The 25,255-nt window shown below is 38.3% G+C and overlaps 1 protein-coding gene across 1 annotated transcript in view; it reads right to left on the bottom strand.

Annotated features, from left to right (window-relative positions):
• Positions 1–902: 902 nt before the first annotated feature.
• The window catches only part of LOC110492589 (potassium voltage-gated channel subfamily D member 1), a 79,798-nt gene continuing 55,445 nt past the window's right edge, over positions 903–25,255 (bottom strand). The window contains exons 3-7 of the mRNA XM_021567005.2: positions 17,720–17,882; positions 17,354–17,437; positions 3,652–3,747; positions 3,185–3,432; positions 903–2,621 (exon numbers count right to left, since the gene is read on the bottom strand). Coding sequence (XP_021422680.1) covers positions 2,420–2,621; positions 3,185–3,432; positions 3,652–3,747; positions 17,354–17,437; positions 17,720–17,882 — 793 coding nt within the window. The 3' untranslated portion in view covers positions 903–2,419. The remainder of the gene's footprint in view (positions 2,622–3,184; positions 3,433–3,651; positions 3,748–17,353; positions 17,438–17,719; positions 17,883–25,255) is intronic.

The raw sequence follows: 25,255 nt of genomic DNA, 5'->3' as shown, positions 1-25,255 counted from the left end.
ATTTAACTAGGCAAGTCAGTTAAGAACAAATTCTTATTTACAATGCCGGCCTACCCCATCCAAACCCTAATGATGCTGGGCCAATCGTGCGCCGCCCTATGAGAATCCCAATCATGGCCGGTTGTGATACAGCCTGGAATCAAACCAGGGTCTGTAGTGACACCTCTAGCACTGAGATACAGTGCCTTAACTGCTGCGCCACTCGGGAGCCTCAAGTTGGCATTGTTTTGTATAGGCAAACCTGTAGCGTCCAGTAATGGATGCCAGAAATCTTTGGTTATAACTCATTGTCTGGTGTACAATCTGTAGTTATCCATAACAGTGCTCATTACTCTAGTCCTATCTGCACTATATAACCCAAAATAAAGCTAACGAATAAATACTAAAGTAACTTTAAAACAGCTGTAGTGCACAGTTTCAGATTTTTCATTGCAATATTATGCAAACAATAATAATTGTAGGAGGGGGAAAAAAAGTAGGATTGTAAACACCAGATCTTATAGTCCAATCAAGTACAGTAACAGCACCGACATGTTAGCATGTTGAAGAGAAAAGTATTTTGTGTATTACACAGCCGTCAACAGGCTGCATATACACTTAAACCTGTAACACAATATTACAAGAGCGTCTGAACTGAAAAACACTGTTGGTGATAATGGATGTCAATGATAGGATACTGTGAACTCAAAGATGGATAGATACTTTTTTTCTCACTGGTAACCTCTTCTCCCTTATTTATGACTCATTGACAGTGGATGTTGCTCAATCCCTCCTCTACATTTGATTTCCCAAGGGGGGGGGGGGGGGGGGGGACGTAGAATACCTAAAACGGTATCTTTGCATATCTGTGATGAATTAACACACGTCCTCCCAACCTACTACACACAGACCATACAATCGGACCCACTTTGCATTCTGGCGAGGAACATGCCTGAATGTTTTTTATTTTGTTAATTTTTTTTAACCTAATGTACACTTTTGGTGCAGACATCATTATTACGTTACAATGTTGTTGTCAGGGAAAAATAAATCAAACAAACTGTTCTGAGAGAAAGAAAATAAGATACCATGCAAAACGCCAGATGAGCTAGTCGTATCTGACACCACTAATATCAGTAGCTTCTCTTCTCCACCGTCTACTGAACAGGACTAATATCAGTAGCTTCTCTTCTCCACCGTCTACTGAACAGGACTAATATCAGTAGCTTCTCTTCTCCACCGTCTACTGAACAGGACTAATATCAGTAGCTTCTCTTCTCCACCGTCTACTGAACAGGACTAATATCAGTAGCTTCTCTTCTCCACCGTCTACTGAACAGGACTAATATCAGTAGCTTCTCTTCTCCACCGTCTACTGAACAGGACTAATATCAGTAGCTTCTCTTCTCCGCCGTCTACTGAACAGGACTAATATCAATAGCTTCTCTTCTCCACCGTCTACTGAACAGGACTAATATCAGTAGCTTCTCTTCTCCACCGTCTACTGAACAGGACTAATATCAGTAGCTTCTCTTCTCCACCGTCTACTGAACAGGACTAATATCAGTAGCTTCTCTTCTCCACCGTCTACTGAACAGGACTAATATCAGTAGCTTCTCTTCTCCACCGTCTACTGAACAGGACTAATATCAGTAGCTTCTCTTCTCCACCGTCTACTGAACAGGACTAATATCAGTAGCTTCTCTTCTCCACCGTCTACTGAACAGGAACATGCATTGCTGTATTAAGCTAGAAGATGCATGTGATTTAGAGACGTATGATAGAAAATATGTTACATATGTAGTACCATCTAACGATCACTCCTTTTATTTTCAAATTCATTTGTGTAAAGATAACTATTGCAGAATACAGTATTCATATTTCTATCCGTAAAGATGTATTTAAATATCAATATAATTGTGCAATTATTCATAATCTTTATAATCTCTCCCTGCCATTTCTTTACACACATTATGTATATTCGTTTTTCCTGCTTCTTCTAACGTTGCATATCTTTGAAAAGTTAAAGGCTTTCGATGCCACGGTGGGTATATAATTGTTGAAAAGCACTCTTAGTAACCACACCATCCATCTGTGTCCCTTCTCTGAGTCCAAGAGACATTGTCACCTGTTCCTGGTCAGCTCAGATTGTGTCTGTGGTACTGCTTCGAACCCCCCCCCCACCCCCCCGTATCTCCCTGGGCCAAAAGGTCAACCTCACAGTAACTGTTCCAGCACATCAAATGGATAGTTACAATTAATTTACTTTATTTTTCTCACGCTGCCCCTACCTTGACTATTCAGTAGACATTACGTTGGTATCGGAGTGAAGCATTTGCAAAGAGTGTGGACGTTATCATCCTTCTTTCCCATGTTCTTCTCTGACGGACCCCATTCCTCTTGTTTTGTGCAATGGGTCAAGCTCCTGTGCTTCAGAGGGTTATAAAGAGGAGATCTTGACAGTTTCCTGGGTGTTATAGATACTGGAGCGAGAGTTGCGTAGGATGCCAGGGATGGCGGGTGAGTTAGGTAGGCTCTCATCAGGACTGTTGGCTGGGGGAGTGGGGATACTGATGATGGCTGCTGTGTAGTCAGTACAGTTCAGCTTCAGGTCTTCAGTTCTGGCGTTTAGACTGGAGCGACTGCTCACACACACACACACACACACACACACACACACAGATATAAAGTTAGACACTGCACGTATCTGTCACCATTACCCCAAAATAGTCACGTGTTTATGTTGAGAGGACTTGTATGTGTCCTCATTGTAAGTAGATTAGTGTATTCAAGACAAGTTGTTTGTTCTTCCACTGTCTGTATAGTGATACATCCATCATAGCAACTATGTATAGAAATGCAAGCACTCAATAAAACAAACAAACTCACCATTATCAACTGTTTCCCTTAAAAATAAACAGTGTCACACTACAGTGACAAATTAAATACATTTTCCCATTGTTTTCAACTACATTTCTCATTAAACCCAATGGAGGTTGTTTTGACAAAACATCGACAGCATCAACATAGTTAGAGCCAGCAGAGTTTGAACAACTTAGAAACTGAATGTTCTTCTTAATGAATGGGCCAGAGCTAAATGTAGTAAAACACCAACAGCCTCTACAGGTGATTGAGTGGTGAGGCAAAGATAGAAAGGGAGGAGTGGGCTCCTTGGATCAGGTGGACAGTGTGTGCTGTACAGTACCTCTGTGGGTACTGAGTACCAACAGGTGTCTTGGTGACGTGCAGCGTGTCCAGCTCCTGCACACTTCCCCGGCTGACAGATACGGTGGAGTTGGCAAGGCGAATGGCCCTCCTCTTGGCCCGCCGGGAGCAGCAGGTGGTGGTGGCCCCCTGCTGGCTGGACAAGGAAGTGCTGCGGCTGGTGCGGAAGCCCATTGAGTCCATCATACACACCTCGCTGTAGGTGACTTCATCGGTGAACTCGTGATTCTGTCGACACATAAAATACAGAAAGACGTCTATCCTGGCCTCTGAACGGCCATCTTTAAACTAGCTGCAGGTGGCTGTATACTATATGATAACTTCTCATAACTGCTGAAAGTGTGAAACAGTGTGAAACACTGCCGAGTATATATACAGTACATCAAAATGAGCAATAAACGTATCAGACAATATTATCTATGAGATTTTTAAAAAAGCAGCACTCACGGTGGTTTTCTCCAAGCACTGCAATAGATGATGATGTTGATGCTCGAAGGCGGACCTGTTCTTCACACAAAAAGCTGTGCTGTCACTATCGCCACCCTGAGGGACACAGCAAGACAGCAACTCACTTAGCCCAACATAGCCACACATGAAAAGACCTTATCAGTGTAACTCGATCACATCAATAGTAGTTAGTAGTTGGCAACGTATTGCTGTGGGAAGCAAACTTCAGATTATAAACACAAATGGGAGGTGATTTTGTCCAACAAACATTGTAGAATGAGTTATTCTTTAGGCAATAATACAGTATATTGATGAGTAGAGCATATACTGATGAGTAGACAGTATACTGATGAGTAGACATTATACTGATGAGTAGACATTATACTGAAGAGTGGACATTATACTGATGAGTAGACATTATACTGATGAGTAGACATTATACTGATGAGTAGACATTATACTGATGAGTAGACATTATACTGATGAGTAGACATTATACTGATGAGTAGACATTATACTGATGAGTAGACATTATACTGATAAGTAGACATTATACTGATGAGTAGACATTATACTGATGAGTAGACATTATACTGATGAGTAGACATTATACTGATGAGTAGACATTATACTGATGAGTAGACATTATACTGATGAGTAGACATTATACTGATAAGTAGACATTATACTGATGAGTAGACATTATACTGATGAGTAGACATTATACTGATGAGTAGACATTATACTGATGAGTAGACATTATACTGATGAGTAGACATTATACTGATAAGTAGACATTATACTGATGAGTAGACATTATACTGATGAGTAGACATTATACTGATGAGTAGACATTATACTGATGAGTAGACATTATACTGATAAGTAGACATTATACTGATGAGTAGACATTATACTGAAGAGTGGACATTATACTGAAGAGTAGACATTATACTGATGAGAAGACATTATACTGAAGAGTAGAGCATATACTGAAGAGTAGACATTATACTGATGAGTAGGCATTATACTGAAGAGTGGACATTATACTGAAGAGTAGACAGTATACTGATGAGAAGACATTATACTGAAGAGTAGAGCATATACTGATGAGTAGAGCATATACTAATGAGTAGGCAGTATACTGAAGAGTAGACAGTATACTGATGAGTAGGCAGTATACTGATGAGTAGAGCATATACTGATGAGTAGGCAGTATACTGATGAGTAGGCAGTATACTGATGAGTAGGCAGTATACTGAAGAGTAGACAGTATACTGATGAGTAGGCAGTATACTGATGAGTAGGCAGTATACTGATGAGTAGAGCATATACTGATGAGTAGAGCATATACTGATGAGTAGAGCATATACTGATGAGTAGAGCATATACTGATGAGTAGGCAGTATACTGATGAGTAGGCAGTATACTGAAGAGTAGACAGTATACTGATGAGTAGGCAGTATACTGATGAGTAGAGCATATACTGATGAGTAGAGCATATACTGATGAGTAGAGCATATACTGATGAGTAGGCAGTATACTGAAGAGTAGAGCATATACTGATGAGTAGGCAGTATACTGATGAGTAGACATTATACTGAAGAGTAGACAGTATACTGATGAGTAGACAGTATACCTCCACAGCTTATTACTGAGTGACTGCCCTTGACTGTCTGTACAGTAAGTCTTCTCCCTCTCTAATGATGTTAACCCGGACACAAAGAACTGTCTCCTGTATACCCACGACTACGTGATCTCACACAGTTCCAACTACATCATCAAGTTTGCAGACGACAATTTTATGCCTGACTACCAACAATGACGATACGGCCTACAGAGAAGAGGTAGGTACTCTGACGTCGTGGTGCTAGGTAAGCAACCTCTCCCTCAACGTCAGCAAAACAAAAGAGCTGATTGTGGACTTCAGGAAGAACCAGGCTGGGCACGCCCCCATTGTCATCAACGGAGCCGCCGTGGAGACGAGAGGTCGACCGATTCTGATTTTTCAACGCCGATACCGATAATTGGAGGACCAAAAAAGACGATACCGATTAATCAGCCGATTTGTAATTTTTAAAAATGTGTAATAATGAGAATTACAACAATACTGAATGAACACTTATTTTAACTTAATATAATACATCAATAAATTCAATTTAGCCTCAAATAAATAATGAAACATGGTCAATTTGGTTTAAATAATGCAAAAACAAAGTGTTGGAGTGTAACGGTTGTCTTGGGTGGAAGATGGAGAGGACCGAAGCGCAGTGTGGTTAGTGTTCATCTTTTTAATGGAAACCTGAACACTTCAAAAACACAAAACATAGTGACACCCGAAACAGTTCTATCTGGTGCAGCCACACAGAGACTGAAAACAACCACCCACAAAACACCAACACAAAAGTGACAACAGAAACAGTTCTATCTGGTGCAGACACACAAAGACTGAAAATAACCACCCACAAAACAACATAGTGACACCCGAAACAGTTCTATCTGGTGCAGACACACAGAGACTGAAAACAACCACCCACAAAACACCAACACAAAAGTGACAACAGAAACAGTTCTATCTGGTGCAGACACATAAAGACTGAAAACAACCACCCACAAACCACAAAACAACATAGTGACACCCGAAACAGTTCTATCTGGTGCAGACACACAAAGACTAAAAACAACCACCCACAAAACACCAACAGAAAACAGTTCTATCTGGTGCAGACACACAAAGACTGAAAATAACCACCCACAAAACACCAACACCAAAGTGACAACAGAAACAGTTCTATCTGGTGCAGACACATAAAGACTGAAAACAACCACCCACAAACCACAAAACAACATAGTGACACCCGAAACAGTTCTATCTGGTGCAGACACACAAAGACTGAAAACAACCACCCACAAAACACCAACAGAAAACAGTTCTATCTGGTGCAGACACACAAAGACTGAAAATAACCACCCACAAAACAACATAGTGACACCCGAAACAGTTCTATCTGGTGCAGACACACAGAGACTGAAAACAACCACCCACAAAACACCAACACAAAAGTGACAACAGAAACAGTTCTATCTGGTGCAGACACATAAAGACTGAAAACAACCACCCACAAACCACAAAACAACATAGTGACACCCGAAACAGTTCTATCTGGTGCAGACACACAAAGACTGAAAACAACCACCCACAAACCACAAAACAACATAGTGACACCCGAAACAGTTCTATCTGGTGCAGACACACAGAGACTGAAAATAACCACCCACAAAACACCAACAGAAAACAGTTCTATCTGGTGCAGACACACAAAGACTGAAAATAACCACCCACAAAACAACATAGTGACACCCGAAACAGTTCTATCTGGTGCAGACACACAAAGACTGAAAACAACCACCCACAAAACACAAAACAACATAGTGACACCCGAAACAGTTCTATCTGGTGCAGACACACAAAGACTGAAAACAACCACCCACAAAACCCCAACAGAAAACAGGCTACCTAAATATGGTTCTCAATCAGGGACAATGACTAACACCTGCCTCTGATTGAGAACCATATCAGGCCAAACACAGAAATAGAACATCATAGAAAAACTAACATAGACAACCCACCCAGCTCACACCCTGACCATACTAAAACAAAAGACAAAACAAAGGAACTAAGGTCAGAACGTGACATGGAGAAGAAAGTAATATGTGCCATGTAAAAAGCTAACGTTTCAGTTCCTTGCTCAGAACATGAGAACATATGAAAGCTGGTGGTTCCTTTTAACATGAGTTTTCAATATTCCCAGGTAAGAAGTTTTAGGTTGTAGTTATTATAGGAATTATAGGACTATTTCCCTCTATACCATTTGTATTTCATTAACCTTTGACTATTGGATGTTCTTATAGGCACTTTAGTACTGCCAGTGTGACACTATAGCTTCCGTCCCTCTCCTCGCTCCTCCCTGGGCTCGAACCAGCAACACAACGACAACAGCCACCTTCGAAGCAGCGTTACCCATGCAGAGCAAGGGGAACAACTACTAGAAGGCTCAGAGCGAGTGACGTTTGAAACACTATTAGCACGCTAACTAGCCAGCCATTTCACTTCGGTTACACCAGCCTCATCTCGGGAGTTGATAGGCTTGAAGTCATAAACAGCGCAATGCTTGACGCACAACGAAGAGCTGCTGGCAAAATGCACAAAAGTGCTGTTTGAATGAATGTTTACGCGCCTGCTTCTGCCTACCACCGCTCAGTCAGATACTTAGATAATTGTATGCTCAGTCAGATTATATGCAACGCAGGACACGCTAGATAATATCTTGTAATATCATCAACCATGTGTAGTTAACTAGTGATTATGATTTATTGATTGTTTTTTATAAGATAAGTTTACTGCTAGCTAGCAACTTACCGTGGCTTACTGCATTCGCGTAACAGGCAGTCTCCTTGTGGAGTGCAACGAGAGAGAGGCAGGTCGTTATTGCAGTGGACTAGTTACCTTTAAGATTAGATCCCCCGAGCTGACAAGGTGAATATCTGTCATTCTGCCGTCATGGAAAATAAGAATGTGTTCTTAACTGACTTGCCTAGTTAAATTTTAAAAAATACAGATTTCCGATTGTTATGAAAACTTGAAATCGGCCCTAATTAATCGGCCATTCCGATTAATCGGTCGACCTCTAGAGGAGACAGTGAAAAAGTGAAGTACCTCGTAAAGTCCCACATCTTCAAGGAGCTGAAATGGTCAAACAACACGGACACCGTAGTGAAGAAGGTAAGACAGCAACTCTTCAACCTCAAGAGGCTGAAGAAATTCGGCATGTCCCTGTGAGCCCTCACAGTGTTCTACAGGATCATCATCGAGAGCATTCTGTCAGGCTGCATCACAGCCTGGTACAGCAACTCCACCACCGCTGTCCACAAGGTACTACAGAGGGTTGTACACTCAGTCGAACGCACCACTGGCTGCACACTGCCTGTCCTCCACGACAACTACAACACCAGGTGTCACAGGAAGGCAAAGAAGATCATCAGGGAACCCAGCCTGACCCAGCCTGCTTTCACGGGCTGTTCTCCCCCAAAAAATACATTTATCCACTGGCCCCTGCACACCCTCACCCCTCAATGAACAGTTATACTTGTCAGTCACTGGTCACAATCTTTGTTTACACACTTCGCCACTTTTAACTGCAGCAACTGTATAGAATGTTTAACTAATTGTAAATATATATATGTAGACAAGACAAGGTTCTGTCTATATTATATTATTTTACTTGGTATTATTACTAGTATTATTGCTATTATTAGTACTATTATCAGTACTTTTATTACCAGTAGTATTACTAGTATTATTGCTATTACCATTATTACTAGTGTTATTACTATTACTCGTAGTATTATTATCACTGTTATTACTAGTATCATTATTAGCATTATTACCAGTGCCATTACTATTATTGGTACAAGCATTATTACCATTACTATTATTACCGGTATTATTACTATTACTATTATTACTAGTGTCATTACTGGTGTGATTACTAGTATTATTATTAGTACTATTATTAGTGCTGTTGCTATTATTGCTAGTATTATCACTATTATTAGTACCATCGCTACTATTACCAGTGGTATTACTAATATTATTACTATTGCTATTATTACTAGTATTATTACTGTTATTATTACTAGTATAATTATTGTTGCTATTATTACTGGTATAATTACTAGTATTATTGTTACTGTTAGTGCTAGTATAATTACTAGTATTATTACTGGCATAATTACTATTATTGGTGCTATTATTGTTACAATTACTATTACTGGCATTATTACTAGTAGTATTACTATTATTACTAGTATTATTACTAGTATTATTACTCATATTAGTACTTGTATTATTACTTTGGTTATCAGTATTACTATTATTAATAGCATCATTACTATTACAATTATTAGTACTATTATTATTACTTTTACCACTATTACTGGTAGTATTACTATTATTACTGGTATTATTGCTGGTATTATCACTATTATTGGTACTATTAGTATTACTATTACTATTTTTACTAATATTAGTACTATTATTAGTATTGCTGTTTGTATTACTGTTACTATTATTACTAGTATTATTACTATTATTAGTACTATTATTATTACTGTTACTATTATTACTAGTATTATTACTGTTATTATTACTATTATTAGAACTATTATTATTGCGGTTGCTACTATTACTTGTATTATTACTAATAGTCTTACCTTTATTACTATTGTTAGTACTATCATTATTACTATTACTATTGTCACTTGTATTATTACTAGTATCATTACTAGTAGTATTACTTGTATTATTGCAAGCACTATTATTACAAGTATTATTACTAGTATTATTACTGGAAACCAATACTATTATTATTGCTGGCATTAGTATTATTACTATTGCTATTTGTGTTATCACTAGTATTATTACAAGTGTTATTACTAGTGTTAGTACTATTATTATTGCCTTTGTTAGTACTATTATCATTACTTGTATTATTACTAGCGTTATTACTATTATTACTATTATTACTTTTATTACTTGTATTATTACTATTATTACTGTTATTACTTGTATTATTACTGTTATTACTGTTATTACGTGTATTATTACTATTATTACTGTTATTACTTGTATTATTACTATTATTGTGTGTATTATTACTTGTATTATTACCAGCATTATTACAATTATTACTATTATTACTGCAATTACTTGTATTATTACTGCTATTATTACTATCACTTGTATTATTACTAGTATTATTACTATTTGTATTATTATTACCAGTATTATTACTATTTTTGCTACTATTACTATCATTACTTGTATTGTTACAAGTATTATTACTATTGTCACTATTATTACTTGTATTATTACTATTACTACTTGTATTGTTACAAGTATTATTACTCGTATTATTACTGTCGTTATCACTGGTGTTATTACAGGTATCATTACTGGTGTTGGTGCTATTATTATTACTTGTATTGTTACTAGTATTATTACTGGTGTTATTACCAGTGTTATTACTAGTGTTAGTACTATTATTATTACTTGTATTATTATTACTGGTGTTATTACTATTATTACTATTATTACTGGTGTTATTACTAGTAGTATTACTGGCGTTATTACTAGTATTATTACTTGTGTTAGTGCTATTATTATTGCTTGTATTATTATTAGCATTATTGCTATTATTACTACTATTACTTGTATTATTGCTGGCATTAATACTATTATTATTTCCTGTATTAGTATTATTATTGGTATTATTACTATTATTACCTTTATTATTACTAGCATTATTACTATTATTATTACTTACATTATTATTATGACTATTATTACGTATATTATTACTGGCAGTATTACTATTATTAGTACTTGTATTAGTATTATTACTCATGTTATTTTTAGCATTATTACTATTATTGCCTGTATTAGTGCTATTATTAGCGCTAGTATTGGCAGTATCACTATTATTACTTGTATTATTACTGGCATTATTGCTATTATTAGTACTGTTACTATTATTACTTGTATTATTACTGGTATTATTACTGTTGTTATTTCCTGTATTAGTACTATTATTTGCACTATTATTAGTACCATTACTATTATTACTTGTATTATTACTGGTATTATTACTATTGTTTCACTCACTTATCTTTGACCTGCATTGATGGAGTTTGGAGCTTAAGAATTTCATTGTACCCTTCAATTACTGTACATCTGTGACTAATAAACTCTGATTTGATTTGAACACAGAACCCCAGAGGACCAGTGCCACCTCAGATGCTTCCTAAAAATCTAGCTAAGATTTCCAGGTCAAGGTGGTTAATCACCATCATACAGTGCCTTGCGAAAGTATTTGGCCCCCTTGAACTTTGCGACCTTTTGCCACATTTCAGGCTTCAAACATAAATATATAAAACTATATTAGTTTGTGAAGAATCAACAACAAGTGGGACACAATCATGAAGTGGAACAACATTTATTGGATATTTCAAACTTTTTTAACAAATCAAAAACTGAAAAATTGGGCGTGCAAAATTATTCAGCCCCCTTAAGTTAATACTTTGTAGTGCCGCCTTTTGCTGCGATTACAGCTGTAAGTCGCTTGGGGTATGTCTCTATCAGTTTTGCACATCGAGAGACTGACATTTTTTCCCATTCCTCCTTGCAAAACAGCTCGAGCTCAGTGAGGTTGGATGGAGAGCATTTGTGAACAGCAGTTTTCAGTTCTTTCCACAGATTCTCGATTGGATTCAGGTCTGGACTTTGACTTGGCCATTCTAACACCTGGATATGTTTATTTTTGAACCATTCCATTGTAGATTTTGCTTTATGTTTTGGATCATTGTCTTGTTGGAAGACAAATCTCCGTCCCAGTCTCAGGTCTTTTGCAGACTCCATCAGGTTTTCTTCCAGAATGGTCCTGTATTTGGCTCCATCCATCTTCCCATCAATTTTAACCATCTTCCCTGTCCCTGCTGAAGAAAAGCAGGCCCAAACCATGATGCTGCCACCACCATGTTTGACAGTGGGGATGGTGTGTTCAGCTGTGTTGCTTTTACGCCAAACATAACGTTTTGCATTGTTGCCAAAAAGTTCAATTTTGGTTTCATCTGACCAGAGCACCTTCTTAAAGATGTTTGGTGTGTCTCCCAGGTGGCTTGTGGCAAACTTTAAACAACACTTTTTATGGAAATCTTTAAGAAATGGCTTTCTTCTTGCCACTCTTCCATAAAGGCCAGATTTGTGCAATATATGACTGATTGTTGTCCTATGGACAGAGTCTCCCACCTCAGCTGTAGATCTCTGCAGTTCATCCAGAGTGATCATGGGCCTCTTGGCTGCATCTCTGATCACTCTTCTCCTTGTATGAGCTGAAAGTTTAGAGGGACGGCCAGGTCTTGGTAGATTTGCAGTGGTCTGATACTCCTTCCATTTCAATATTATCGCTTGCACACTGCTCCTTGGGATGTTTAAAGCTTGGCAAATCTTTTTTTGTATCCAAATCCGGCTTTAAACTTCTTCACAACAGTATCTCGGACCTGCCTGGTGTGTTCCTTGTTCTTCATGATGCTCTCTGCGCTTTTAACGGACCTCTGAGACTATCACAGTGCAGGTGCATTTATACGAAGACTTGATTACACACAGGTGGATTGTATTTATCATCATTTGTCATTTAGGTCAACATTGGATCATTCAGAGATCCTCACTGAACTTCTGGAGAGAGTTTGCTGCACTGAAAGTAAAGGGGCTGAATAATTTTGCACGCCCAATTTTTCAGTTTTTGATTTGTTAAGAAAGTTTGAAATATCCAATAAATGTCGTTCCACTTCATGATTGTGTCCCACTTGTTGTTGATTCTTCACAAAAAAATACAGTTTTATATCTTTATGTTTGAAGCCTGAAATGTGGCAAAAGGTTGCAAAGTTCAAGGGGGCCGAATACTTTCGCAAGGCACTGTAACTGTTTTAGACAGTGAACAGCCTGTCGAAATCCTTACCATACAGATGATCTACTCTGTTAGACTGAGAGACATGAGTGTGCCAGGCTGGAAGGGATGGAGCAGGGAAACAGCTCTGTTAGTCACAAAGCCAGTCTGGAGACCTGCTGGAATCACTACAGACATGTCTGATAACATCGTCCCACGAACTGATATAGAGACTATACTGCAGCCAAAACCAAGAAAAGACCTGGGAGAGAAAACAACCCTTCTAGGTTTATAAATAACTCTGCAGTCCTGTAAGTAACGGGTTTATAGATCCCTGATCTCACTCTGGGATTGTAAATATTGGATTATAGTGACTTCAACTGCTGAGAAGAAACAGAATAAAGACTACTCAGGACTCAACCTGGTACATTAGTAAAGATGGGAATTCAATCTCTCTCTATCTCTGCCTCCTCCTCTATCACCTCTAGTCCTTAAATCAGCAGAATACCTTCTCATATTCTTCTGTCCTCCACTGGTGTGAAGAGAGATTAGGATACTGAAATATGTCTGCCAGGAAGATGGAACACTTCTTCACCTCCTTCCCCTGGCTACGGCTATTCAGGAAAGTTACAGGAGATATTTACAGTTGAATTGTTTTCAATCATATTTGGCATCATAAAGTGTACACTCTTAGAAAAAAAAGGGTTCTTCGTTTGTCCCCATAGGAGAACCCTTTTTGGTTTCAGGTAGTCAAACCCTTTGGTGGTGAGGCAGGTAATACTGTTTAGTGGTGAACATTTTAGAGATGAAAGGGTTCCATGTATATGGATAGGGCTCCCGAGTGGCGCAGCGGTCTAAGGCACAGCATCTCAGTGCAAGAGGTGTCACTACAGACACCCTGGTTTGAATCCAGGCTGTATCACAACCGGCTGTGATTGGGGAGTCCCAGAGGGCGGCGCACAATTGGCCCAGTGTCGTCCGGGTTCGGCCGGTGTAGGCCGTCATTGTAAATAAGAATTTGTTCTTACCTGACTTGCCAAGTTAAATAAAGGTAAATATAACACTTAGAACCTGGTATTTGTGAAAGGGTTCCACTTGGAACCAAAACAAGAGTAATTTCAGAGGTTTCTCAAATAAGGACAATGGAAGAATACTTTATGGTTCTAGGTAGCACCTTCTGTTCTAAGAATGGATTCAACACACAGTTACAAAATAGACTAGTCTCACATACACATCGTACTGTATGTCGGTAGGTACAGCTGCAGGCCGACAGTAAACCTTCAGCCTTTTGTATTTTTCCAAAGCTTTACCCACAGGCTCTCCTCTTACGGTAGGATGCAGAATTTCTTTAGAATCAAAAAACACAAATAATACAACTAAGGATTACCGACCGCCGTCGGCATAGCAACCCCATGAACTGCAATGGTTACGTGGGGTAAAATCCCTGTGAGGAGGGGTCATCCTGGAGGGGTTATGTGTTATGTGCAATGACAACATTAGAATTAGTTACCCAATGCCTATATTCCATATAGGGCATTTCAAAAGAGGATATGGCCAATATACTATATGACATGATTTTATACTATATGACATGATTTTATACTATATGATGTGATTTTATACTATATGACATGATTTTATACTATATGACATGATTTTATACTATATGATGTGATTTTATACTATATGACATGATTTTATACTATATGATGTGATTTTATACTATATGACATGATTTTATACTATATGACATGATTTTATACTATATGACGTGATTTTATACGATATGACATGATTTTATACTATATGATGTGATTTTATACTATATGACATGATTTTATACTATATGACATGATTTTATACTATATGATGTGATGTGATTTTATACTATATGACATGATTTTATACTATATGATGTGATTTTATACTATATGACATGATTTTATACTATATGATGTGATTTTATACTATATGACATGATTTTATACTATATGATGTGATTTTATACTATATGACATGATTTTATACTATATGATGTGATGTGATTTTATACTATATGACATGATTTTATACTATATGATGTGATGTTATACTATATGACATGATTTTATACTATATGACATGATTTTATACTATATGACATGATTTTATACTATATGATGTGATTTTATACTATATGATGTGATTTTATACTATATAATGTGATTTTATACTATATGATGTGATTTTATACTATATGACATGATTTTATACTATATGACATGATTTTATACTATATGATGTGATTTTATACTATATGATGTGATTTTATACTATATAATGTGATTTTATACTATATGATGTGATTTTATACTATATGACATGATTTTATACTATATGATGTGATTTTATACTATATGACATGATTTTATACTATATGATGTGATGTTATACTATATGACATGATTTTATACTATATGACATGATTTTATACTATATGACATGATTTTATACTATATGACATGATTTTATACTATATGATGTGATTTTATACTATATGATGTGATTTTATACTATATAATGTGATTTTATACTATATGATGTGATTTTATACTATATGACATGATTTTATACTATATGATGTGATTTTATACTATATGACATGATTTTATACTATATGATGTGATTTTATACTATATGACATGATTTTATACTATATGATGTGATTTTATACTATATGACATGATTTTATACTATATGATGTGATGTGATTTTATACTATATGACATGATTTTATACTATATGATGTGATGTTATACTATATGACATGATTTTATACTATATGACATGATTTTATACTATATGATGTGATTTTATACTATATGATGTGATTTTATACTATATAATGTGATTTTATACTATATGATGTGATTTTACACTATATGACATGATTTTATACTATATGACATGATTTTATACTATATGACATGATTTTATACTATATGACGTGATTTTATACTATATGATGTGATTTTTCCTCAGGGGGGCAATAACTAGGGAAATCCAAGTGATAACAACCTAGATACTGTATGTTAGAATGTTTCATTTAGGTGAGGTTCTGGGTATTGGTAATACAACTGAGGTGAAAACAGCTAGGAGTGGAGGGTGACTCCTGAGAGAAGTGAATTGCAGCTCATCCTCTAGTAACTCTTTATCTGTTCTGGTCCCCTGCTGCTAACATCATTATCTCTGTGTGTCCATAACCCACCTGTCCACAGCATCTGCTTTCTGCCCTCTGACTCGATGACCTCACAATAGGATTCCACATCACACACACACCTCTCAAGAATGCCTCATATAGGCAGGGACCTTATGTCATTGGTTAACACAGTGTCAATGAGAATTTGTCTCATTCTGGGGGGGTGGGGGGGGGGGGGGGTGGGGGGGGGTGGGGGTGGGGGGGGGGACTGCAGGACTGCCTCCGGTGGATAGATTTAATCAAGGGGAAGTTTGGGATGAAATATTAATGACTGTCAATGTGACATTTGGTTATTTTAAACACCTTTGAAACTGAAGATGACTGATCCCCACAATGTGCTTTATTCATCCGTTTTGTGTTGTTGTCAGCGACATGACATTCTTATGCAGATTTAGTGGAACTGCAGCAGAACGTGCTGGTGAAGTGAAGGTGTTCCAGAATGGAGAGAGAGCGTTAGAGATAGAAATAGAGAGAGAGAAAGCGAGACAGAGAGAACAGTAATCTGTCTAATTCTGAAGTAAATACAGTCATTACTGGCCAAGAACAAGCTCCAATAAGTTACAAGCTCCAGTTAGTTACAAGCTCCAGTTAGTTACAAGCTACAGTTAGTTACAAGCTACAGTTAGTTACAAGCTATAGTAAATGATACAAAACTGCAACAAAAACTACAACAAAACTGTCTCCTGTACAGAAAAAGCTTCAGATTAAAAGCTTTAGTGTTATCACAAGGCTGAACAAGTGCTTGATCTTATCAGTCCATCCCAGCACTTTGGAGCCTCTGCTAAAAGCATTAATGTAGGTATATTTAACCGTTTACTATTCACTCTTCACTACTGTGTTGAACATACTTTAGATTAAATACTGTATTCTGTACATTTGAAATCCAAACGTGAACACGTGAAACATCCTTGATTGTCTGTATGTGACCATAAGGTAACATTTGTTCATGTGAATTCCTCACCTGCAATCCCCCATCCTCTTTGTGCTGCAAGAATGCATTGGTGGCCCCTTTCTTGGCCATTCGAATCCTTGCCTGACGCACTTTCTGGAGAATGGAAAAGAATTGGACAGAAATGCCCGTGTCAGCACTTGTTCCACATACAACCCAGTGAGCAATATCTGGGGAATAAAAACAAAACTCCCATTTCACAAGACAGTGTGTTTCCTCGTAGCTTTACAATAGGCCTTTTGCCTGACAAGAGCACCTTGTTATTTGAAGGCAGATTGCTCCGACTTATTTATCACACATATATCGCGCCATACAGCAAAAGAACAACAATGTGACACACACATGATAAGAATGACATCATGCCTCTCTCTCATTTACCTGCTGTGCCCTCATCTTATCTGCCCTTTGGTTCTGGTGGTAGATCCTTGCGAAGTTGGAGACTATGACAGGCACAGGTAGAGCAATCACCAGCACGCCACTGAGGGAGCAAATGGAGCCAAATATCTTGCCCGCTATGGAGTCTGGAACCATGTCTCCATATCTGCGAACAGCAACAACAAGCCAGCGGGGGGTTAATGTGAGCAACGCTCCTCTCAGGTCATTACGGGGACTCATACGACGGAACAGCTGTATCTCAACATCACACTATAGACAGACAGAAAGAGGTACAAATTAACGGCTGTGAGTGTAAGCATGTCAATCGTCCTGCCTTGAATTTCAAACAGTTTACTTTAGAATTGCTCTAAAAAAATATTTAAAAAATAAATGTGGCAGAAATAGATGACAATTACAGCACTCTACCACCAGTGAGAAAACATATTCAAATGAGAAACTCATAGGGTGAGAAGAGAATGAAATCAACCGAAGCATGCTCTTACTACAGTATGTGTAGTGAGACGTCAATACTGTATGTCCATTGTGACAAGTCTTCACTGTGCATGTATGAACATGTTATTTATAGTACATTACTTGTCAAAATTCAGAAACGTATCTTTGTAATTGAACAGCTCATTAAAGAAAGGCTGATTAGGGAGTGTACGTTGTTTATGATAAGGGTTACCTGTAGAAAATCAGACCTCTCTGAAATGAGAATGGATGGAAACGTGGTCCTGTAAGCATTACAATGCGATTCATTTTGCACAACCAGAAGGTTGTGGACCACAGTACACAAAAGTAGGGATGGAAATATATTTTTTATAATAAAAATAATTGCATGAATCTATCATCGTATTTGCAGGTTTGAGATTTTTGTTGTTGTTGACTTTTATAAAACTTTCATGCAATTCAATGTCATTTCACATGACTAGAAACATTAGCAGAATACCACACAAATTACCAAAAATTCAAGCTAAGAATGGACCGAGAGAGAGAGGCCGATGCGTTCATCTTATCATATTCCTCCAATGCCAAGTAAGCATGTCTTGTTTGCAATGAAACTGTTCTTGTGTGCAAATAATTAAATCTGAGATGTCATTATGCATGGTATTTTTAAAAGTGTTTTATTTTATTTAACCAGGCAAGTTGATTAAGAACAAATTCTTATTTACAATGACGACCTACCAGGGAACAGTGGGTTAACTGCCTTGTTCGGGGGCAGAACGACAGACTTGTATCTTGTCAGCTCAGGGATTCAATCCAGCAACCTTTCGGTTACTGGCCCAACAATCTAACCACTAGGCTACCTGCTCTGTCTGTGGTGGAAAGGTAGACAGAGTAGGCCTAATGACGCAGAAAAATGTAGGCTTTCACTGCTGGCTACTCTTCTTCTGTGGTTTAACCCAACGAGAGAAGGTCACAAGTGTTTCCCTAAAAGCTGTATTTGTTTAAACATCTATTTTTTACAGAAAGTTAATAGCTCAATCAATTGATAGCGACAGAATTAGATTACTTTCCAAGCAAAGTACATTTTTGTTTCCTCGGCTATAAAAGGTTGTAGCTCAGCCAATGAACGTCATAGAAACGTAACAAAGGTTGTAGCTCAGCCAATGAACGTCATAGAAACGTAAAAAAGGTTTGCCCATATGTATTTGGTCACCTCTTTCCTGTTTATTTTACAGCTTGTTTCTAGCATAAACCATCACGGACCAAATCGCTGTTATCGATCAAGTTATATAACTGGATCTGTTTAATTTCAGCACCACGATGTAATTTTCTCAATCTGTCTTACTGTGAGGTCAATAACTCTGATAAATACATTATGGGAAAGAAACATATTGTTTTTATAAAAATATATATTATAGTAGTAGCAAGCTATCAAAGTTGACCTCCGGCACACCTTCTCATCTTTACACACTCCCTCTCAAACTGAACAGAACATAGGCTAGTCTTCGCACACGATATAGAACTTTCTGGACTAATGTATATTTTTTTAGGAAGAAGCCTTTGACTCTACTCCTGAACTGCCACTATAGGCCTACATAGCACAGCCATTGGTTAGGTAGCACAAAAAAAAAGTTTTGATCAGGAAGAGCAGAGCGGGGCACAGGGTTAGAATATCTGCACTCTAAAAATTAGGGGTTCAACCAGGGCTCTTCTAAGAACCTTGGGGTAATTGATGATGAAAATTGCCCCCAAAAAGGTTCTTCCAAGAACCCCATAAGAGGTGGGGTTCATCGAGGAACCTCCTTAGTTGGCGGGGGTTCTTGCAGGAACCTAACTGCCCATCTGAAACATTTGGAATTGAAAGAACAGCAGGCACTTAACTGAAAAATGTAAAGATCTCAATTTAAGGTTTGTCCCTAGTATGATCTAAATTGATATTGTTTTCTGATGATATCTTTACATATTTGCTCAAAACAGAAAATGGACACAATTCAATGGATATCAATCAACAAAGAGGTACAAATATGTCGGCTATAAGAATATGTTGAAGGGTAGCTGTAATGGGTGCAGATGACTGAACTGCTCACTTTTGTGTCTGTAGGTATACGAGGAGGCATAACCAAGGTATGTCAACTGGCAATGTTACGCAGATCACATGAACCATCCTCCTCCCTTACCTCTTCAATGAAAATCCAACAGGCCTTTACACTTTGGACAAGGTATGTCCATAATACCGTTTTTTTTTCATTCATATTTACTACAAAAACCAAGGTATGAATATTGTTGAGTGCATGTTTTTTTGATCAACTGTATAATTAAACATTTTTTGGATTCACAGACTTCACCCTCCCTACACCTGTTCGAAACCTGTTCGATCACCAGACACTGTAAAATCATTCTGGCTGGCTGTGGATACGGAGAACATCAACACATTAACATCAACAGGCCAGAGGATATACCCATTGACACTTGGAGCTCTGCTGGGAGTTTACCTCATATTGGGATTTTGTTATACTGCTTTGCCACTAAAATCATAATAAACACTGAGAACTAAAATGTTGTGTTATTGTTGTTATTGTCATGCATATTATTATTAGTAATAATAAGAGGGGGGGGGGGGGGGGTAGTTAAAACATTTACCCCAAAAGGTTCTACAAAATGTTATTTGAGGATAAATTAAAAGGGGTTCTTTGTAGGTGTTCCCCCACAGGTTTAATTTGAAAAACCCCTAAAGGATACTCCTGGAACCTTTTCCTTTCAGAGCGCATTGCAGTGTGTAATGCAGTCTAGTTTTATTTACACCATCCCAGCAGCTACCTTAGAAATATAACTTTTCTATATGCTTCTCAGAGCACTTTGTAGCCTATAGGCTACGGATCATTTGATAGAGACCACACTAAATAGCCTATAGGCTACGGATCATTTGATAGAGACCACACTAAATAGCCTATAGGCTACGGATCATTTGATAGAGACCACACTAAATAGCCTATAGGCTACGGATCATTTGATAGAGACCACACTAAATAGCCTATAGGCTACAGATCATTTGATAGAGACCACACTAAATAGCCTATAGGCTACGGATCATTTGATAGAGACCACACTAAATAGCCTATAGGCTACGGATCATTTGATAGAGACCACACTAAATAGCCTATAGGCTACGGATCATTTGATAGAGACCACACTAAATAGCCTATAGGCTACAGATCATTTGATAGAGACCACACTAAATAGCCTATAGGCTACGGATCATTTGATAGAGACCACACGAAATAGCCTATAGGCTACGGATCATTTGATAGAGACCACACTAAATAGCCTATAGGCTACGGATCATTTGATAGAGACCACACTAAATAGCCTATAGGCTACGGATCATTTGATAGAGACCACACTAAATAGCCTATAGGCTACGGATCATTTGATAGAGACCACACTAAATAGCCTATAGGCTACGGATCATTTGATAGAGACCACACTAAATAGCCTATAGGCTATGGATCATTTGATAGAGACCACACTAAATAGCCTATAGGCTATGGGTCATTTGATAGAGACCACACTAAATAGCATATAGGCTATGGATCATTTGATAGAGACCACACTAAATAGCATATAGGCTATGGATCATTTGATAGAGACCACACTAAATAGCCTATAGGCTATGGATCATTTGATAGAGATCACACTAAATAGCCTATAGGCTATGGATCATTTGATAGAGACCACACTAAATAGCCTATAGGCTATGGATCATTTGATAGAGACCACACTAAATAGCCTATAGGCTATGGATCATTTGATAGAGACCACACTAAATAGCATATAGGCTATGGATCATTTGATAGAGACCACACTAAATAGCCTATAGGCTATGGGTCATTTGATAGAGACCATACTAAATAGCCTATAGGCTATGGATCATTTGATAGAGACCACACTAAATAGCCTATAGGCTATGGATCATTTGATAGAGACCATACTAAATAGCCTATAGGCTATGGATCATTTGATAGAGACCACACTAAATAGCCTATAGGCTACGGATCATTTGATAAAGACCACACTAAATAGCCTATAGGCACACTTGATATTGTGTGCCCAGCGGAGAATCAGAGACGAGGGGCAGCATCGGGCACACATCGATATATAGCCTAACAAGCAACTCATTCTAAAACACAGAGAAATATTGACATTTCATCAATTACAAATGACATGAACCTCCCCAGGACTAGATCTAAATAATAATAAACCCTCCACTTGACTGAAATGGAAAATTCATGACCCTCCCTCATTTTCCTCCATGTAACCATTCTGTACATTTCCATCCATCCCTTATCATGACTGAAAATGATCACGTCAGAGCAGCTAAGAAAAATATTTCTGTCTCTCTCCTCCACTCTCACTGAACACACACGCGCACGCACACTTTTTTCCACTTCCTCTTAGCACATGCTATCAGGCACACAAGTTGCTGGTGGTTGCCTCATAAAGTACACCATCTGACCTCTGATTGGCATAGTTCGTTCCATTGATCACTGGTGCTGAGTTGATTGGCAACTGTTGAAAATAAATAAAAGTGGAGGGGTGTCAGAAGCAGGTCAGGTGTGTAGGATGCATACGACCATAAAAGGTCAAAATAAAAATATATAGGAACACTGCCCCACAAACATATTTGATTTACTGCTGAAATTTTAAGCTACTGATGGACTCCTCAAGGCATACAGCCTTAGAAAAAAAGATGCTATCTAGAGCTTAAAATGGCTTTCTTCGGCTGTCCCCGTAGGATAACCCTTTTAAGGAACCATTTTGGTTCCAGGTCCCACCCTTTTGGTTCCAGGTAGAACTATTTTGGGTTCCATGTAGAATCCTTTCCAAAAAGGGTTCTACCTGGAACCAAAAAGGGTTCTCCTATGGGGACAGCAGAAGAACCCTTTTGGAACCCTTTCTTCTACAGTTGAAATCAGTGCTGGATAACTGCAGGGGGAAACAGAGTGCTGAGAAAGACTATTATTATTTTTTTATTAATTTTTTATTTTATCCCTTTTTTCTCCCCAATTTCGTGGTATCCAATTGTTAGTAGCTACTATCTTGTCTCATCACTACAACTCCCGTACGGGCTCGGGAGAGACAAAGGTCGAAAGCCATGCGTCCTCCGAAACACAACCCAAACCAAGCTGCACTGCTTCTTTAACACAGCGCGCATCCAACCCGGAAGCCAGCCGCACCAATGAAGGAAACACCGTGCACCTGGTGACCTGGTTAGCGTGCACTGCGCCCGGCCCGCCACAGGAGTCGCTGGTGCGCGACGAGAAGGGGATATCTCTACCGGCCAAACCCTCCCCAACCCGGACGACGCTAGGCCAATTGTGCGTCACCCCACGGACCACCCGGTCGCGGCCGGCTGCGACAGAGCCTGAGAAAGATTACTCTACAATTGATTGGAAAGCTAATGGAGTTACGTGGGACTGGGGACATTTGTAAACCAACAAAGGCCTTTAGATTGGCACCGTTTGAAGCCTTTTTTTTGTGCCTCATACTGTAGTTATTGCAATACACCATAATCATGCTTAGGAGCTTCAGCCATTTACAACCATCTGAGGAGTTGTAATAGCACTGTAAAGGTAGAGCTTCAGCCATTCACAACCATCTGAGTAGTTGTAATAGCACTGTAAAGGTAGAGTTTCAGCCATTTACAACCATCTGAGTAGTTGTAATAGCACTGTAAAGGTAGAGCTTCAGCCATTTACAACCATCTGAGTAGTTGAAATAGCACTGTAAAGGTAGAGCTTCAGCCATTTACAACCATCTGAGTAGTTGTAATAGCACTGTAAAGGTAGAGCTTCAGCCATGTACAACCACCTGAGTAGTTGTAATAGCACTGTAAAGGTAGAGCTTCAGCCATTTACAACCATCTGAGTAGTTGTAATAGCACTGTAAAGGTAGAGCTTCAGCCATTCACAACCATCTGAGTAGTTGTAATAGCACTGTAAAGGTAAATATTCAGCCATTTACAACCATCTGAGTAGTTGTAATAGCACTGTAAAGGTAGAGTTTCAGCCATTTACAACCATCTGAGTAGTTGTAATAGCACTGTAAAGGTAGAGTTTCAGCCATTCACAACCATCTGAGTAGTTGTAATAGCACTGTAAAGGTAGAGTTTCAGCCATTTACAACCATCTGAGTAGTTGTAATAGCACTGTAAAGGTAGAGCTTCAGCCATTCACAACCATCTGAGTAGTTGTAATAGCACTGTAAAGGTAGAGCTTCAGCCATTTACAACCATCTGAGTAGTTGTAATAGCACTGTAAATGTAGATCTTCAGCCATTTACAACCATCTGAGTAGTTGTAATAGCACTGTAAAGGTAGAGCTTCAGCCATTTACAACCATCTGAGTAGTTGTAATAGCACTGTAAAGGTAGAGCTTCAGCCATTTACAACCATCTGAGTAGTTGAAATAGCACTGTAAAGGTAGAGCTTCAGCCATGTACAACCATCTGAGTAGTTGTAATAGCACTGTAAAGGTAGAGCTTCAGCCATGTACAACCACCTGAGGAGTTGTAATAGCACTGTAAAGGTAGAGCTTCAGCCATTTACAACCATCTGAGTAGTTGTAATAGCACTGTAAAGGTAGAGCTTCAGCCATTTACAACCATCTGAGTAGTTGTAATAGCACTGTAAAGGTAGAGCTTCAGCCATTCACAACCATCTCAGTAGTTGTAATAGCACTGTAAAGGTAGAGCTTCAGCCATTCACAACCATCTCAGTAGTTGTAATAGCACTGTAAAGGTAGAGCTTCAGCCATGTACAACCATCTGAGTAGTTGTAATAGCACTGTAAAGGTAGAGCTTCAGCCATTCACAACCATCTGAGTAGTTGTAATAGCACTGTAAAGGTAGAGCTTCAGCCATTTACAACCATCTGAGTAGTTGTAATAGCACTGTAAAGGTAGAGCTTCAGCCATGTACAACCATCTGAGTAGTTGTAATAGCACTGTAAAGGTAGAGCTTCAGCCATGTACAACCATCTGAGTAGTTGTAATAGCACTGTAAAGGTAGAGCTTCAGCCATTTACAACCATCTGAG

The sequence above is a fragment of the Oncorhynchus mykiss genome, chromosome 16 (genome assembly GCF_013265735.2).
Source record: "Oncorhynchus mykiss isolate Arlee chromosome 16, USDA_OmykA_1.1, whole genome shotgun sequence".
NCBI lineage: Eukaryota > Metazoa > Chordata > Actinopteri > Salmoniformes > Salmonidae > Oncorhynchus > Oncorhynchus mykiss.
This window is presented reverse-complemented; position numbering and strand designations above follow the sequence as displayed.